General features: G+C 41.6%; 2 protein-coding genes across 2 annotated transcripts in view; both read left to right on the forward strand.

Annotated features, from left to right (window-relative positions):
- The window catches only part of LOC121061857 (programmed cell death 1 ligand 1-like), a 287,916-nt gene that overhangs the window by 15,313 nt on the left and 253,371 nt on the right, over nt 1–19,232 (forward strand). The window lies entirely within an intron of this gene.
- CDC37L1 (cell division cycle 37 like 1) lies at nt 6,916–15,584 on the forward strand. The gene is made up of 7 exons (XM_040541274.1): nt 6,916–7,184; nt 8,581–8,862; nt 10,665–10,755; nt 12,855–12,970; nt 13,286–13,408; nt 13,986–14,141; nt 14,974–15,584. Exons 1-7 carry the CDS (start codon nt 7,059–7,061, stop codon nt 15,073–15,075), a joined length of 996 nt encoding a protein of 331 aa, XP_040397208.1. The 5' UTR covers nt 6,916–7,058; the 3' UTR covers nt 15,076–15,584.

A 19,232-nucleotide genomic window follows, 5' to 3' on the forward strand; every position in this document is an offset into this window, starting at 1 on the left:
CCCCTCCGTTGATGCAGCCCAGGATGCAGTTGGCCTTCTGGGCTGCAAGCATGCACTACTGGCTCATGTCAAGCTTTTCGTCCACTAGAACCCCCAAGTCCTTCTCTGTAGGACTGCTCTCAGTGAGTTCTTCTCCCGGTCTGTACTCAAGTCTGGGATTGCCCTGACCCAGGTGCAGCACCTTGCACTTGGACTTGTTGAACCTCATTAGGTTCACATGGGCCCACTTCTCCAGTCTGTCTAGGTATAGATACAGAAAAAAATATACAGTTTTTTGTCTGCTTGACTGAGAGAATAACTGCTGCTCTAGCAAATGGCTTATTCACTTTGTCTCCAATACCCTGACTATACTGCTTCTGATTACACTATCTTCTGAACTGTAGGGGGCAAAAGGGTGAGAAACCATGTACGTTTTTATTATTTTTGAAAGATCTGGCTTAGCAGAACAGCACTGGAGTTTGATGCTGTCATTAACTTTCCAACTGTCACGAGTACCCCAAAATACTTTTGGAATGGAGATGACTGAAAGTCTTGAAGGCAGACTACATAGTTACACTGTAGAGAATGTCCAAAGCTGTGACAGACTATATATACAAACAATGTATAATGCACGTTTATACACAGCATGCTAAATGTTGGTCCAGCTGTTTTCTCAGTGCTTTCTATGACCACGAGTCACCCCACCAAGCAAGCAACTAATTACTATAATTAGCTGTCTTGAGGAGTAAAATAAAATATTAATATGAAATTACAACATCCAATGTCTGTTCAGCAAACCGGTCACAAAATAGCATTGAAAGACAGTCATCATTATTGCTTTTGAAATGTATTCCCTCCAAAGGTCCAACCATGTAGTAAACATCATATAATTTGGCTGTGCAAACTCAGAGCATGAGACCAGTGTCCTGCTGGCTGAGGGCAGAAGTACCCGCACTTGTCTCTGCTTCTTATCTTTCAGAACCCCATTAACTGTGTTCTGAGTGAATGGATGAGAAGATCACCACTGCTCTGCATAGGCAGCACAGTCAGAGACAGAAGGTACCTTCATAAGCCCCCACCACAGGAGGAAAGCTATAAGGTACTTTGTCAGATACTCTGCTTAGAACCTACAGCAAGGGTTTTGCCATGCTGAAATGAGATGCTAGGTTGGCCACAATTGATATTACACTATAAACTCTGCTACAGCCTTCACTTGGATGGGTTCTGTGTCTTTACAGGGACAAGGACACATGTTCACTTCTAATCAGACTAAAACCAAACCATGCAATTTGATGATTTCTAGACAAAGCAATGACACAAGGAAGAAAATTTCAGAGAAAAAAAAAAAAGAGATAATAAGGAGAGTAATACTTTTCATTCAAAGTTTGATCTTTTCTAGGCATATTGCACGTAACAACTGTCTTTCTAATGGGTCCCTGCATAGTAATGACCAGGAAAAACTCTTTTGTGAGCTTTTGATACTACTAAAGGAAAGCAAATAGTTTTGTCATATATTGACTTCTGAAGTAGTAAGGACACAGGCGGGCACTGGTTCCTCTCGTAAGGAATGTATTTAATTTTACCAAATAAATTTTTACTTCAGAGAGTTGAAAGATGAAAATATATCCCACTGTACAAAAAAGGCAAACAAAAACTCTAAGGTGTATATTTTTGTAGAGCCAAGAAACAAAAAAAAAAAAAAAAGGGGGAAAACACCCTTGAGCCATGTCATGTCATGTCATGCCATACCATGACACCTTTGAGTTTGAGTCACGAAAGGCATATAAGTACTATCCAGAATAAAGAAGTGTTCTACAGAATTTGCTGAGACAGGTGTTAAATCTTTTAGGCCTTTTCAAAACAGTCTCATCCTTTTCAGAGTTATTACTGAGCAACCTTTCTGTCCTAACACGCACAGAGAAAATCTGCTATGCACAGGTGACAAATAAGCATTATATACTACAACTAGCTACATGAGAGCACGGTATTGACAAACTCTGCACGGAAGTAATCCTTGGAAAAGATGAACAGTCTCTAGACTAAGACCAATCAAACTTTTTTTTTTTTGACCTTGCTTACCCTTTTATATAGAGATAATAAAATATTCTTTCATTTAATTCCTTACATCTCCTTTTTCTTGTATCATTGAATGTTTTTGAACCCGTAATGACATTGCAAATAACCCTTTATTGTATCAGCAACACTTAAAGACAAAAGACAGAGAAGAGAAAGATGAATACTGGAAGCAAAGCATTTAGAAAAATAAATACAAAATGTACAAACAATAGGGAACATAAAGTATATTTTGAATTTGCTGTAACAGAATAAACATTTTTTGACAAAGTAAATGCTGCCTACAATTTTAGAATATATATGAATTCACCATAAGCAGCAACCTTAAGAGCAGCATTCATTTATCAGCCTGTTTGCCCTTTTTCCTGTCTTATAAAAACACAGAATGTGAGTTATGTAGAAGGCCAACGATACTAAAATATTTCTTAATAAGAATTATTTTTTTAAAAGACTAAGAATATTAATAACATTTAAAAGCAACACACAAGAAAGAAATATCAGCACAAGGTAACCCTCTGTGGTTGCCACCTGATGAGATTACAGGACAGGAAGAGCAACTGATATCATCTGCCTGTACTTGTGCAAAGCATTTGACACTGTCCTCCATAATACCCTTGTCTCTAAATTGGAGAGAATGAATTTGACAGGCAGACCACTTGATGGGTAAGGAATTGGCTGGATGGTCACACTCAAAGAGTTGACGTCAACAGCTCAATGTCCAAATAGAGAGCAGTAACGAGTGGTGTTCCTCAGGGCTCAGTACTGGGACTGACACTGTTTAACATCTTTGTTGGTGACACGGACAGTGGGATCGAGTGCACCCTCAGCAAATTTGCTGATGACACCAAGCTGTGTTGTGCAGTCGACACACTGGAGGGAGGGGATGCCATCCAGAGGGACTTGAACAGGCTTGAGAGGTGGGCCTGTGTGAACCTCATGAGGTTCAGCAAGGCCAAGTGCAACACCCTGTACCTGGGCCAGGGCAATCCCAAGCACAAATACAGGCTGGGTAGAGAATGGATAAGAGTAGCCCTGAGGGGAAGGACCTGGGGGTGTTGGTTGATGAGAAGCTCAACATGAGCTGGCAATGTGCACTAGCAGCCCAGAAAGCTAACTGTATGCTGGCTGGGCTGCATCCAAAGAAGCATGGCCAGCAGGTCAAGGGAGGTGATTCTCGCTCTCTACTCTGCTCTTGTGATACCCCACCTGCAGCCCTGCATTCAGCTCTGGGGCCCTCAACACAAGGACATGGACCAATACAAACGAGTCCAGAGGAGGGCCATGAGGATGATTAAAGGGCCAGAGCACCTCTCCTATGCAGACAAGCTGAAAGGTGGGGTTCTTCAGCCTGGAGAGAGAAGGCTCTGGAGAGACCTTACAGCAGCCTTCCAGGACCTAAAGAGAACCTACAGAAAAGCAGGAGAGGGACTCTTTGTCAGGGAACGTAGTGATAGGAAAAGGGGTAATGGCTTTTACTAAAAGAGAGTAGATTCAGACTAGATTTTAGGAGGAAATTCTTTACTCAGGGTTTGGTGAGGCACTGGAACATGTTGCCCAGAGAAGATGTGGATGCCCTATCCCTGGAAGTGTTTAAGCCCAGGCTGGATGGTGCTTTGAGCAACCTGGTCAAGTGGAAGGTGTACCTGACCATTGCAGGGGGGTTGGAATGAGAGTTAAGTTGCCTTCCAACCCAAACTATTCTGTGACTCTGTGATTCCATGACAATGGGACAGTGAGTGGCTACTGACTTGACCTCCTCTTTAGCTTACAGGAGTTTCTTGCTCCAGAAAGATAAAAATGTGAGACCAACAAGAACAAAAACAATGCTAAGTAAATTAAAGATAAGGGTTGAAAACTGTTTATATTAACACACTTCTTCTAGTAGGTTTGACTACAAAAGTCTGGCCTAAGGCTACTTGCAATGATGAAACACAACATAGACAGATCATTGTTTTAATCATTTTTCTCTTCTTGGTCATCCTAACAAACATTAAATAAGATTTTGGCTTTATAAGGAATGCCTACTCCTTAAATTCATGATTTGTCACAAACTTCACAATAAGGAATTGCAAATGTGGAAAAAAGAAAAAAAAAGAAGAAAAAAAAAAGCTGACCTTTGAGGTTAACCTAATGTTCCACCATGTGTCAGAACACAGCATGGCATAAGAAGGAAAAATAAGAAATTAAAAGACCCAGCTGCAATCCCCTTAAAGCACAGATCATCTCTTACAGGGACTGTAGACAAATGAGAAAGTATAAGGAAGCTTTCCTGTATGTTACTATGCCTTACATAAGGATTGTCCAAATACTTCGTAGAAACAAAATGAAATAAGATTTCATCTAAGAAATATTTTTTAAGAAACAAATACAAATGCATTTTCCTGTATTTAGTTCTTGTTTATTCTGCTACAGCAAATTATGACTTGTTTAAAGATATCATTACCATACTTTGCAAGGAAATCTCTGACCCCTTTGAAATAAATGGGAAGTTTACCACTGATTTTTTTGGGGCCAGGATTTCATGTTGGATATTCTAACTGTTGGATGTTCAACATTCACTGCTTTTCTTTTTCTTTGGAATTTGCCAATATCCTCCTTCAAATGGTATCTGTATTTTCAGACACTGTTCTAATAATAGTCTTTTTAGGGAGGGCTGTGAAAAGTAATGTTTCACTGAGAAAGAAACTATGTTCTTCATGCCAATTAATTCCTACTAATGAAAGGCACAGACACAAAAACATGTTGCTGTGAGGTAAGACAAACTATGAACTTATCTAACATCATCTACCTCATGATAATTACACTATGGAAGTGGTTTACGTTATGTCATGGTCAGAATACATCCATGGGCATTTATTGCGCAGGAGCTGAAAAGCTGTGCATTCAGAGCTGTGCTCACCTGGAGATGTGGTAAAGGACCGCATGAAAATTAAACTTTGTAGTCTTCGCTTATGTTAATTTTGTAGCTTTCTATTTGTGTCAATAACAACCTCTGAGGAAGAGGGTGAAAAAAACAGGTAAAATGCTGTTCCTCTCAAATTCATCTGTTCCTGTTTTAAAATGGCATCAGCATGGTTTTGCTTATCAAGACACAGCCATTCTGTCCTGCACCTTTTTTTTTTTTTCAAAACGATTTTCAAACACAGAATGTCATTCACCAGAATCATAACCAATGACAGTACAGGAAAACCAAGAGAAACTGAAGACTCATCGTGCTATCACTAGCCCCTGCTATCAAAGCTTCAGATCACAAAATCTTAAATAATAATAATAATAATAATAAATTAATCTATTCCTTTCTACAAATGGGCCTAATATTTCAGCCATGCTGAAACACATGCAATACAAGAATTACCTATCAGTTTTAAAGAAAAATAAGATTATGTATGAATTACAGCTTTTACAAGGTTTGAGACATTAAACATTCTAGCCCAAATAATATATCAAGCAAAAGTCACCTTTTCTAAACCACATCTTCTCATGAAACAAGAGAGGGAAAAGAGGAGGAAGGCATTCTGCCTCTTTGTGCTGACCCACGATGCACATGCTGAGATAAATGTGATGTTTCTCTGGCAGGAACACACCAAGGCATGTAACCTCAGGAACAAAAAAAAAAAAAAAAGTTACACATGTGACTCCTTAGTCCAGTCTTGTACATACGCATCAGATGAAGTCTGCAGAGCTCTACATCAGAAGGGATTCACTAGGCAATTGGCTTTATTACTGATTAACTCAAAAGGGTGCCAGATTAAGCCCTATCATACCTCATTTTGCATTTTGGCCTTTTTTTTTTTTTTATCAGTTCACATAACAGACTGATTTTGTAGACCTTAGCATTATATACAGCAGACATGTTTAACACGCACAAGGAAATAAATGGGCGATTTTTATTGACGTACCGGGTCTGGCTGGGATGGAGTTAAGTTTCCCCACAGCAGCCCATACAGTGCTGTGCTCTGCCCTGATCTCACACCAATGTTTTGTCTCTTGCTGAGCAGGGCTGGCACAGCACTGAGGCTGGCTCTCCAGCCCCCTCCAAGGCCACTATGCTGGGGGTGGGCAAGAGGTTGGCAAGAGCTGACCTAAGCTGACCAAAGGGATATTTCACACCATATGATGTGTTTAGCAATAAAAGGGGGGGTGGAAGGGTGAGGAGAAGGGACAGGGCATTCATTGTGAGGGCGTTCATCTTCCAAAGCAACAGCTACACGTACTGAGAAAGGCCCCTGGAAGTGGCTGGACATCGATGCTGGTAGGAAGCAGAGAATAATTTTTTTACTCCTTTTGCTTCCTCACAGCCTTTTCTTTTCTTTCGTTAAACTACTTCTGTATCAAGCCCACCAGTTTTCTTCCTTCCTGTTTCTGCCCCCCACAGTCCTGCTGAGGAAGGGGAGTCATGGAACAGCTGTGTGGCGCTTAGCTGCCTACAGCGTTAAGCCACGGCGATTTTTTTTTCCATTTTATATCTGATGAAAAGACTCATTACAAGGAACACAGTACTCGTTTGCACAAGAGCGGCAATCCCTTTCATTACATAAACATAACGTGGCGAGAGAAAGTTTAAGGTTTTAATTCAAGGTTTTAATTTAATGTAAGGTCTCAATTTAACTTCAGGTTTCAATTTAACGTCAGCTTTTAATTTAACTTAAGGCTTTCCTTGCACACTCGTCCCCGCACCCCGGCCGCCCCCTCCCCTCACGGCGCCCTCAGCGGGCTCGGCGGTTGGGCGGGACCCCGGCCCCGCGCGCGTTGCCACGGCGACCGCGGCATACCCCACCACCACCCCAGGCCCCCCGAACGGCCCCGCCCCCTCGGCTCCCCGCGCAGGCCCCGCCCCTCTCGGTCCCGCCCCGCCCCGCGCAGGCCCCGCCCGCCGCGTCCGGGGGCTGTGGCGGAGCGGCGGGAGCGCGGCGGCCTGCCGGTATTGCCGGAAGTGGCGCGCGGCCCTGCTTCCGGCGCGGTGTGCAACCGCCGCGGGCGGCGATCGGCGGCTCCCTGCGGCGGGCATGGCGCTGTGGCTGCCGCGCTCCCGGGACGGCGGCGGCAGGGGCGGCGGGGGAGGCCCTCCGTCGGAGGAGGACGAGGAGCGGGCTGTGCCTCCCGCCGTCCGGCAGCGCCTGCTGGAAGCGCAGGTACGCCCCCGTCCCCCATCACCTCACCGCCGGCGCGGCGCCCGGCACCGGTCCTGGCCCCGCGGCGGGGAGAGGGCCGCGGAGGGGCAGGGGGCAATGGCGGAGCCCGGAGCGGGCCGGGCCGGGGCAGTGCGGCGGGGCCCCGTGCTCCCCGGAGCCTCCCGGCAGCCCCGGAGCAAGTCAGGAGGGGCCGAGGCGGCGGGGGCGGGGGGGCTGACGCCTGCCGCCGTCGTGAGTAAGAGCTCCGCGTTTGACAAGTGACGTGGAAAGAGCTGGGCCGGAGTTGTTCCGGCGGCTTCGTGTCTGAAGAGCAGCTACGCGGTCCCTGCGGCGCTCTGGCGGCCGGGGCGAGGCAGCTTGTTATAAATACGCTGCTGGGAATTCCGCGTGTTTTTCCAAGGAGCTGCTGTTATCGAGTTTTCCAGCTTCCAGTGAAATTCCAACGTGTTTTTTTGTTTTTTTTTTTGGGGGGGGGGGTGGCGAGGGGGAGAAGTGCTGCGATTCCCAAACAAAGTTAGCATGAGAACTTTGAGGTGTCTGCATGAAAGTTCCCTTCACGCAAGCTTTCACGGGTTGTGTCATCCTTCACGCCCTTCTGCCAGAGGTTATCAGCACCACAAGCTTCATAAGGTGGTCCTGGGAGGCCAAGAAATGAATCCACATGGATGCGCGTGGGAAGGCATGGCAGAGGAAAGGCTTCGGAGGATAGTTCAAGTTACCGACTTTGAATTCTCAGCATACGCCTAGACGCAGCATAAGCACTGTTGCTTAAGAGGTCACTCTTTTCTCCCAGCTATGAGCAGTGACCTCCTCAGTAGATTTGACCAAAAAGACTGTATGCTTACACTGGGTCTCAGCCACTTTATAACTTAAATGCCACTTTCACTGTTGGTTCAAGGGAAGATGGTGGCCATCTGTTGATGTGAATACAGGCAGTTACCTAACTGTTGCGATCTGCCATCATAAAAATGATACTTTCTTCTCAGAAGCATGTATTCAAGCATATGTCCAAGTATTCTCATACTTGGATGTTGCTCACATTTCAGGCCACAGCCAGCCGGAGGTTAATCAGGGAAGATTTTTCAGCTGTGTCACAAATAGCCGTTGGATTGTAAAAAATATTATTAGCAATAAAAAATATTATTGCCAGCAGCACTTGATCCATGATTTTGCTAATACACTTAAAGTTAATACAGCTTGAGTTAGAAATCTCTTCTAAAAGCCATCCAGCTCTACAAAACCATGCTTAATCATTCCTGTGAATTTAATACTGCTTCTAAGCTGTCTTCAAGATCACAGATCAGCATTATGTCTGGGGTTTAAGCCTGTCTGTGACTATATAATTTTTAAACTGTCAATTTCCCTCCATAAATAGCACATCTGATTTTTCTCACAGACCTACAACCAGGGGATTGAATTAGTCTGCCAAAAAGAAAAAGAGTTTGTGAAGCACTCTGTAGAATGCACGTGGAATCTTGCAGAAGCCCAGCAAAAACTTGGTAGCTTAGCGCTGCATAATTCAGAATCCTTCGATCAGGAATGTGCTCGAGCAAAGACTGAAGCTGCAGAGATGAGATGGAGGGAAGAAGAGTGGAGGAGAAAAGAAGAAGCACTAAACCAGCGGGAAAGGCAGAATCCATGGAACACAGATCCTGTTAGTAAGGAGGTATTTAATAAGGTATGACCCATATCAGTGTGCATGAACGCATGCATTAGTCTCGTTTCTCATTCCACTAGTTACTAGTCTTGAGACTTGTCTGTGGCTGGTACTGTGCAAAATCAAGGTGTGTGTTAAATGTTTTTTGTTTTTATTTTGCCCTATGAAAGGGAGCAAGCTGCCCTCATACTACAGATGTAGTTGATGTTTCTCTGTCAGAATTGGGGATCAGAACTTGTAATGGTCTTGTAGTACACATGTTGCCAAACTGGGCCTGAACAACAGGTTCTTCACATTAGGAGTCTGCTCTTCTGGTGTGCCAAATTAACAAATGTGATAGAGTTTGCAACTAATAATGACTACTGTAATACAGATTATTTAGCACAAATTCTTCTTAAGTAAAATATCTGCTTTGTTTAAACAATTCAATTTAAACAGCTTAGCAATCTCATAATTTCACTGATTTAGCTGCATCAGGGCTGCAAGGTACATGATATTTGTTTTACGCAGATCAGTATGTTCCTACCTGAGGACAGAAGTTTCTCAGAATTATTTGCTTAGTAGACTATGATATCCTTGTCTCTAAATTGGAGAGACATGGATTTGATGGACGAACAACTTTGTGGGTAAAGAATTGGCTGGATGATCGCACACAGAGTTGCAATCAATGGCTCAATCTCCAGGTGGAGATCAGTGACAAGTGGTGTTCCTCAGGGGTCAGTACTGGGACTGACACTGTTTAACATCTTTGTTGGTGACACGGACAGTGGGATCGAGTGCACCCTCAGCAAATTTGCTGATGACACCAAGCTGTGTGGTGCAGTCAACACACTGGAGGGAGGGGATGCCATCCAGAGGCACCTGGACAGGCCTGAGAGGTGGGCCTGTGTGAACCTCATGAGGTTCAGCAAGGCCAAGTGCCAGGTCCTGCACCTGGGCTGGGGTAACTCTAAGCACAAACACAGGTTGGGCAAAGGATGAATTGAGAGCATCCCTGAGGAGCAGGACCTGGGGGTGCTGGTTGATGAGAAGCTCAACATGAGCCAGCCATATGTACTTGCAGCCCGGAAAGCCAACCATGTGCTTGGCTGCATCCAAAGCAGCATGGCCAGCAGGGCGAGGGAGGTAATTGTTCCCCTCTACTCTGCTCTCCTGAGACCCCACCTGGAGTCCTGCATTCAGCTCTGGGGCCCACGTCACTAGAAGGACATGGATGTATTATAATGAGTTCAGAGGAGGGCCATGAAGATGATCAAAGGGCTGGAGCACCTCTCCTGTGAAGACAGTAGTATTCCAGTACCTAAAGGGGGCCTGCAGGAAAACTGGAAAGGGACGTTTGTCAGGGAGTTTAGTGATAGGACAAGGGGGAATGGCTTTAAACTAAAAAAGGATAGATTTAGATTAGATATAAGAAAGAAATTCTTTACTCAGGGTGTGGTGACGCACTGGAACAGGTTACCCAGAGGAGCTGTGGATGCCCCATCCCTGGAGGTGTTCAAGCCCAGGCTGGATGGGGCTTTGGGCAACCTAGTCTGGTGGGAGGTGTCCCTGACCAGGACAGGGGTTTGGAATGAGATGATCTTTAAGGTCCCTTCCAACCTATCCATTCTGTGTTTCTATAATGCAACTTTTCAATTCTATTCTTAGGTAATACATTTTAAAAAAAGAAAGCCTTCTGAAGCATATGACATGACTCTAAAATTAGAATATTGGCCTTTGGATGGTAACATATTGAAATGTAATATTCATATATATCACAAAAAGGTATGTATGGAGATTTCTGTGATAGTAATATATATATATATATGTTTTTTATTCCTCAGAGTTTTATTAATCAAAAAAGAAAAGAAACAGAAGATGAAGACTTGTCTGAATCGTTTATGCAAAAACATGAACAAAAGATTAGACACTTCGGTGAGTGTGCTTTCTCCAACATTTTGCAGTTCAGATTTCTACAAAATTTATGTAGGTTTTCTCCTTATTCTTGTACGTAACAAAAGCTAACGAACAAAATACCTAACAGGCTGTTTAGCTTTATTTTATGACAAGAAATAATCATTCCAAAGTGAAATAATATGTAAACTACAGCAGCTTCTTAGCTTCTGTTAACTAGTACGAACTTTAATCTAAAACAAGTACTCAAATGGGCCTAAGACCTCAAAACTTATGTTCTAGCAACTTTTTTTTTTTTTGCTGCTCAGCAGGAGAGCACACTGTTATTCTCAGAGTTTCTGTATATAAATGTGCTTGTGATTGCCTGTATCTGTCTCCTTCTACTAAGTGGTTTTCTGGTGGCTATTAAGCTGCAGGAGGAATGATTGATTTAAAGGTAAACATCTGGAAACGCCTACTGAGTGTGTGTGCGTGGAATTGTGTGTTCCTTTAAATTATATTTAACTATCCGCTAGGTGGCACTTCAGCTCCATTGTAATTGTTGACCCCATAAGCATAGCTCATTTTACAAAGTAATCTGAAATGTTAATGGTACTGTTAAGAACTTCTCACTCTTAGTTGCAGACTGTTTTCAGACAGTGATGTAGTATGGCCTTATTTGGAATTCCAGAGCAATCAATAAAAGGACTGAGTTGACAAAATTCACCTGATTGTACAAACTGGGTTTTACTAAGCTATTTGGCATCTAGGGATCTTAAACTTTTTTTAGAGGAAGGGTTTCTGGCCCTCTAGGTCTTACCAAACCTCGCAAATACCAGGCGAGGCACAATGCTGTCAAAGTATGCAAATAGTAACAATAGGCATATATTCTCTCAAATACTTGAACTGCCAAGTGTAGTGACGCGTCCAGAAGATGTCTCTTCTGCTGTGCATTTCAGCAGAAAAAAATGGGCTTTCTTTTGTGTTTCCAGGCTAGGAGCTGGGCAAAACTACTTTGCTGTCTAAATTCAGATTAAGCAGTTATAGTAACAACCTTATTACGAAAGCTCATCAATTTTTTTTTCCTACCTCTTAAATTCAAAGCGATGTTGTTATTTTAATTTTAAATACTTAAGAGCATTGTAAGGACAGCACATTAATGCTCTTTCAGGTCTCTTTGTTCTGTGCTATCTGCTGTCAAAGAACAGTGTAGACTTCACTAGCCATACAGCCCAACTCCCTTTTCTGGATCCTGCTCTGCCTTTCAGGTAGTAAAGAACTTGTGCATAACATCTCTGTTAAAAACACTTGAAAGAAAGAGAAACCAACGATGACTATTCAGGCATTTGTTTGCTAGAATTAAGATTAGTTTAGGTCATTACTATTGAATTATATCCAGCCAAGTTATATTTTTATGCTGATATATGGGTAAAACTGTGCATCTGATTCCTGTTGCCAGTAAATGACTTGACTGTCAGTGATACATGAAGGATGATTTTCAGAAGTGGTCTGAGTATTGAGTTCTGTTTTTTAAACTCATCTCTTCAAATGAAGTAGCCTCATGCTGTTGAAATTCAATCTTCAAGTTAACTCTCAAATAGTAATGTGGCTTTACTCTATTGAAATCAAGCTGTTTCTGTAATTACATTCAAATTTCCGAAACACCTAGAAAATCATGCATTAGAGGCACTTGCATTTTCAGCAGATTACACGTTTTTTGTGCTTTATTTGCAGACTTCCAGAGGATTTGTATTTGTTAGAATCTCTGAATAATCTATAAGTTTTGTAAGCTACTTGATGATGTGACTACTAGATACACCTATACTACTTTGATACTGTATATAGGAGAACTGTTTAAAAATAACTCATCAACGCTGCTAGAGATGCATTAAGTATAGGAAATTGTTAAATTTTCTTTTAGTATCTTCAAGATCTGATTGTACCTTCTGGTAATGTTCTTTCAGTGCTAGTTAGACATCTAAATAAAACCCTCAAATGTAGCTGTATACTTTAATGTGCATTCTGCAGACACTGAATTATGCAGATGGTATACATACAGGGGTATCAATGCAAAAAAAAAAACTTCTTTGCTGCATTAAGTCATCTATCCATTTCAAATATCTTAATCTGTTTCTCATCAGGCATGATGAGCAGATGGGATGATAGTCAGAGATTTTTGTCTGACCACCCATATCTTGTATGTGAAGAAACGTCTAAATATCTCATGTTATGGTGCTTTCATCTAGAAGCTGAACAGGTATGAACGTCTTTGAATTGTTTGAAAGTATGCAGTTTCCCACTTTCACTATGTAAAAGCTGCCTGACTTCATTAGGTGTTTAGCTTTTCTTCTTCCACTCTCTCTACCCTAGTTAGAGGGAAGAAAAAAACAAACCAACTCTGTAACATCTTTTAACATTAGGTCTAATTCCTGCAAACAATCAGTCCCCTTTCTTCTGTGACTACCAGTTCTCATCCCTTTAGGAAATAAAAGGAAATTACATTGACTTTTATAAATACAATTCCAGGAAACATCTTTAAATCAGAACTCTAATTTTATTTTATTTTTTTCAGAAAAGAGCTCTGATGGAACAAGTAGCACACCAGGCAGTTGTAATGCAGTTTATTATAGAAATTGCCAAAAGTTGCAATGTGGATCCAAGAGGCTGTTTTCGTCTCTTTTTCCAAAAAGCCAAAGTAAGTCAACCTACATAATGATGCTGTACAAGGGACCAGTGTTCTAGAGCAGGTTTCTTCTTGACCATAAGATGATAAATATTTTATTGACTTAGTTTTATGGGAAAGATCTTTGTTAGCAGTTCTTTCTAGACAGACTATTTTGGTGTAATTCCAGTCCTGAAAACACAGGAGAAATGTGGGAAGACTGAATCTGTGGTTTACCTTAGAGTGTATGCAGTTATTCAAGATTGATGGATCTTAGTACTGCTTTTAAAGCCATTCAGTTAAAATGCAAGTCAACTTGTGCTTTACTTTCGGCCGGAGTGCCACAGCAAGCACCTGTTCTTCTAAGAGCACTAGCTTCTGAGTCGTAATAAAGGAAGGGCTAAAATTAGATTTATTTTTTTTTACGTGTCCTTAGATGAATAAATGACTTTGCTTCTGCATATAAATACTACAGTTTGTCCTGAAAAGAAATTTTACCTGGATTTTCATTTTAAATTGACTAACATTTTCATGGCATCCACTGAATGAAATGCTTACAACTCAAAAGTAAATCTGTTTTAAGTGAAACTATTAATTTTTCTCTTTTCAGACAGGAGAAGGGTATTTTGAGGCTTTTAAAAGTGAACTTGAGGCATTCAAGACAAGAGTGAGAGTCTTGTCACAATCACATGGCTTTCAAGGTATCTTACTACAGGATCCCAGTGTCAATCCTAGTCTTATTGGACAGCTGACATCTTTGTCACAGGTAGGTTCATTATGTCCAAAAATTAACTAAATTAGGATTGGGTCCTGTGCTGAGAAGCTATACCTTTCTGAAATATAAAGAGGACTGTTCCTAGAACTGCCAGTACTCAGGATATAATGGGATGTATTATCAATATGCAAGGCATATGTAGGCTTTTTTCTGCTTGCTGGGATTCAGAAAGTATCAGCGTAAGGTCAAAAGCATATGCTAATTCAGTGCCATTGCACTGTTTTGTTTAAAAAGAAACACTGCATCATAAAGCTGATGAGAAGCTAGAATTGTATTCACACTCTTTACCACTAGCAGTGAAGTGGGCTTTCAGTGTAAAATGGTTATGCCAATTCATGGAATCCTTCAGCTAAGTCAAGCCTGAAGAAAATCTCCTGTTGTGATAAAAGGAAACTGAGGGTTCTTACATCTTTTGTTATTGTACTAGTGGAGGCCACATTCTGGGATAAAGAAGCAACTTAAGAGATTTTCAAAAATTAAATATTATGGAAGAAGTCACAGTTGAAACTACTTAACTTGAAATAATTTGGTTAAGGTACCTTTCAAGTAAGATTCAACAGCTGTATTCTAAGTTAATGTACAGACAAGTGCTAGAAATACTGAGATGAAATACAAGCTATGCCAGCTAAATTTAAAAGAGCATCTTGGCACAGTGCAGTATTACTAGTGATAATTTTAAGAGCTTATTTTCTTACTATTGCAAACTTATCTTGAGATAGACAACATGAAGAGTCCACCTTAAGCTAAAATCTCTCTCTCTCTCTCTCTCTCCCCGTATATACAATTGTGGGGAATTAAGCTGTCAATTTTTCATCTGTTGCAGAACACAAGTGGTCTACAAGGTTCCATAAACACAAATGTCTGCAGTTTAAACTCTGTGATACAAAGAGATGAAGAAGAATCCAAAATGATGGACACAGTATAGTATTGTTAAGACTGAGGCCAAGTACTTTTTTCTTTTTTTTAACAAAGAAAAGAACATGGCTATTTTCTTGACACTTATTTTTCTGGGTACTGCACTTTATTTTTGGTGTCAGATTTTTTTGTTGTTGTTGTTTTTGTTTGGGGAGTTTGAAGGGTGGGTAATTCAGAAAAACTTGTAATATTGTTTGAAAATGTGCTGCTAGGTTTTTGGTTGTCCTTGAAGAGCAGGGTTCTCATATTGCCGAATGTGAAACTGGATGTGTTTTCTGCTACTAACCTTGCCTTTCATGACTTTAGAAATCAAAGTATGAAAACAAATCTGCACAAATACAATGTTTACAAGAAGCAGTGGATTCTTGGTAGAATCTGCTATTGTCTTACTACAGATGTGGACATGTCTTACTCTATGAATATTGGAGATCACAACTGTATTCATGCTACCTTGTTGACATTATAAGCTCTCAAATTTGGTTATCACTAATAGCAATAAATCAATACCTGGTATCAGTATTTCAGATCTGGAATGGATTAGGTTAAAACACTGGCTTTCTACCTCTACTAAGGGGATTTAAATGTTACATTGTGCTTTCATTAAAAAGAATTTGGTTTTGTCCTAAAACATAAGCAACACTTGTCTACATATGAGTGCCAAGTTTTATGATCTCAGAGAGTTTGTCTCTCCTTTTATTAATAAGACTAACTTAAGATTTTTTTAAGCTAAGTTTCAGTATGTGGAGAAGTATCTGATGAACGGGACAGATGGAACTTGAGGTAAAAGGGTTAGGAAAAGACTACACTTTGAAGAGAAAGCTTTGTCACAGTTCATATAGGGCAAGGTGTCTGAGAGTGTTTGAAAAGAACTTCATATGGTACTAAGCTAAAGTGGGTTTCTGAAATAGTCAACTCAAACAGTTAAAGTGGAAAATTTTTAAAGCTTTCTGTTTTAGGATGTGGAAGTTCAAACTCTGGAGAGAAAAGTCTTCCACAGAACCTCTGCAATCCAAAATTCTACCCTGCTTTTCCAACTTGCTACTGTTACAGCAGTTCTACATACAAAAAATATACACTGTAGTTAGAATGGTCCAGTGGAGACAGCTTGCATTTCAAGTACTGGTATAGGTCCCTGCATCCTTTAAAGGACTCTTGGTCCTTTACTGTATTGTTCTGTGTGTAAGGTATGGAAGGTATCTAGATTTCAGTAGTTTGATGAACACAGTCTACCTACAGTTGGTGAATCAGGCAAAAGCTATGCTGAGATCCAGCTATTCTCAGCTGTGGGCTATAGCGCAGAGAAAGCAAAGTTTTAACTCTCCTGTATAAACCACAGTGAGTATAAGTATAAATGCAGTATCAGAAACAGCAGCTTCAGATCCACTGATGGAAGTGCCTTTTCTTGTTCCTAATACTTGCGTTCTCTAGCAGGTCCTTTGCAGACAAACAGGATAAAGTAGCAGTAGCTCTGTCCCAGATGCAAGTTAGAGATAAATAGCTTCAGCTGTAAAGTGTATTAAGTGTATATAAAGTTTGACAGACACTCCAGAGAGGAAGAGTAAACACTGTCTCCCCCTTAATAATTAGTTAATTATTAAGAGAAACTAATGACTTCAGGTTGTTCTTTAATTCAATTTCTCTGTTATATACAAGGGTAATAAGAACAGTGAACAGCGCACTGTGACTTACAATTCATAGAATCATAGAATACCCTGAGTTGTAAGGGGCCCACAAGGATCATCAAGTCCAACTCCTGGCTCCACATGGGACTACCCAAAAATCACAACAGATGTTTGAGAGCATTGTCCAAACGCTACTTGAACTCTGACAGGCTCGGTGCCATAACCAGTTCCGTGGGAATCCTGTTGTAGTTCTGATCACCCTCTCGGTAAAGAACCTTTTCCTCATATCCAGCCTGAACCTGCCTTGACATAGCCTCAGGCCGTTCCCTTGAGTCCTGTTACTGTCACCAGAGAGGAGATCAGTGCCGTCTTCTGTGCTCACCCCCTCTAAGGAAGCTGTAGGCTGCCATGAGGTCACTCCTCAGTCTTCTCCAGGCTCTGAACAAACGAAGTGATTTCATACATCTTGCCCTCTTGACTCTTCACCATCTTTGTAGCCCTCCTTTGGACACTCTCTAATAGCTTAACGTCATTTCCATATTGTGGCACCCAAAACTGCACACAGTGCTTGAGGTGAGACCACACCAGTGCAGAGCAGGACAGTCATCTCCTTTGACTGGCAAGTGACACCATGCTTGATGCACCCCAGGACCCAGTTGGTGTTTTTGGCTGTCAGGGCACGCTGTTGACTCGTATTCAACTTGCTGTTGGCCAAAACCCCCAGGTCCCTTTCTGTGGGGCTGCTCTCCAGCCTCTTGTCCCCCAATCTGTACGGATAGCCAGGGTTGTCCCTTCCCAGGTGCACGTTCTGGCACTTGTTGAACTTCATGTGGTTTGTGATTGCCCAGCCCTCAGATTTGTCAAGATCTCTTTGCAAGGTCTCTCTACCTTTGATGGAGCCAGCAGCTCCTCCCAGTTTAGTGTCATCCACAAGCTAACTTAATATACTTTCAAGTCCTATGTCCAAGTCATTTATTAAAACATTAAAGATAACTGGCCCTAAAATGGAGCCCTGGGGAACGCCAACCCCACTACTGACTGGCTGCCAGCCTGATATAACCCTATTTACTATTATCCTTTCAGCCTAACCAGTCAGCCAATTGTTCACCCATCATATTACATATTTATCTAGCTGTATGCTGGACATTTTGTTCAGAAGGATCCTGTGAGAAACACTATTGAAGCTTTGCTGAAGCAACTGTCTTCCCTTGGTCAACTAGGAACATGTCATAAAAGGAACTTAAGTTTGTTAAGCAGGGCTTTCCCCTCATGAACTTGTGTTGGCTATGACCAATGACTGCAAGGTCCTTCAGGTGCTTTTCACTGAATCCCAGAACAATTTTCTCTATAGTTTTACCAGGCACTGAAATGAGACTGACCAGCCTGTAATTACCAGGGTCTCCTTTCTTGCCCATCTTGAAAATTGGAATCATGTTTGCCACCCTCCAGTCAATTGAGACCTCTCCAGGTTCCCAAAACTGTTGCAAAATGACTGAGAGAGGTCTCGTGATGACATCAGCCAGCTCTATGAGTACGCTGGGATGAATGCCATCAGGCCCCAGTAGACTTATATGTATCCAGATCCTGCAGAAGTTCAGTGATGGCTGGGAGTTCATCATTCCTGCAGTCACAGTTCTCCAACTCAGGGCTCTGGGACCATGGACAACTTCAACACCATCAGTGTTGAAGACAAAGGCAAAGAAGGCATTAAGCATCTCTGCTTTATCTATGTCCCTGTTTGTGAGCTGACCATTCTCATCAAATAATGCACCAGTGTTTTCTTTTGCTGTTAACATACTTTAAAAAAAAAAACAAAACACAACTTTAGATCCTCTTGCTTGTTCCTCACGCTGTGTGCCTTGCTACCACTAGCAGTGGAGCCATATTTATCTAGCAACCTGTGACACACTATAAGTTATTTTTGAAGTCTGTAATTAAAATTGGTTGACCAGTGTGGGAATGGGAATAAGTCTCAAATCATAAGGAGATGTCCTCCCCATTCCTTCTCCAGCTAATTGAAACTTACGTAGACTAGCAATAAAGCAAGCATAGCTGCTTTATGTAGAAGTCAAAATGCATGATTAGAAATAAGCAAAAATGTAATGGGAAGGCTTTACAAATTCTACAGCATCTATCTTTTTTAGACTGTCTCAGTATTTATAACAGTAAAGTTACACATTAAAATGTAGTCCTCAGTATGACAGTTTTGTAGTTAATGAGTCAGTGCAAGAGGAGGCTGAGACCTGCATTAGTAGGAGGAGGCAGCTACACCTCAGACATCACTTAGGTAGAATTGTTTCATCCTCAGGTTTTGCTGACTTATCTTGAAACTCTCCATCTGGTGGGCATAAAAAAAAGGGTTTGGAGAGTTTACTGAAGAACAGCAACATCTGCATTACCTCGACTTTTAAAGTGTGACCTATGGAGGTTTGTGAATCCAGTTATCTAGAGAATAAATTAATACAAGAACTGGTCAGAGACCTGAATTCGTAGCATAAACTCATGAAAACTACACTTGCTACAATAAAACTTACTACAGTAAAAA

Source organism: Cygnus olor, chromosome Z, assembly GCF_009769625.2.
Source record: "Cygnus olor isolate bCygOlo1 chromosome Z, bCygOlo1.pri.v2, whole genome shotgun sequence".
Taxonomy (NCBI): Eukaryota; Metazoa; Chordata; class Aves; order Anseriformes; family Anatidae; genus Cygnus; species Cygnus olor.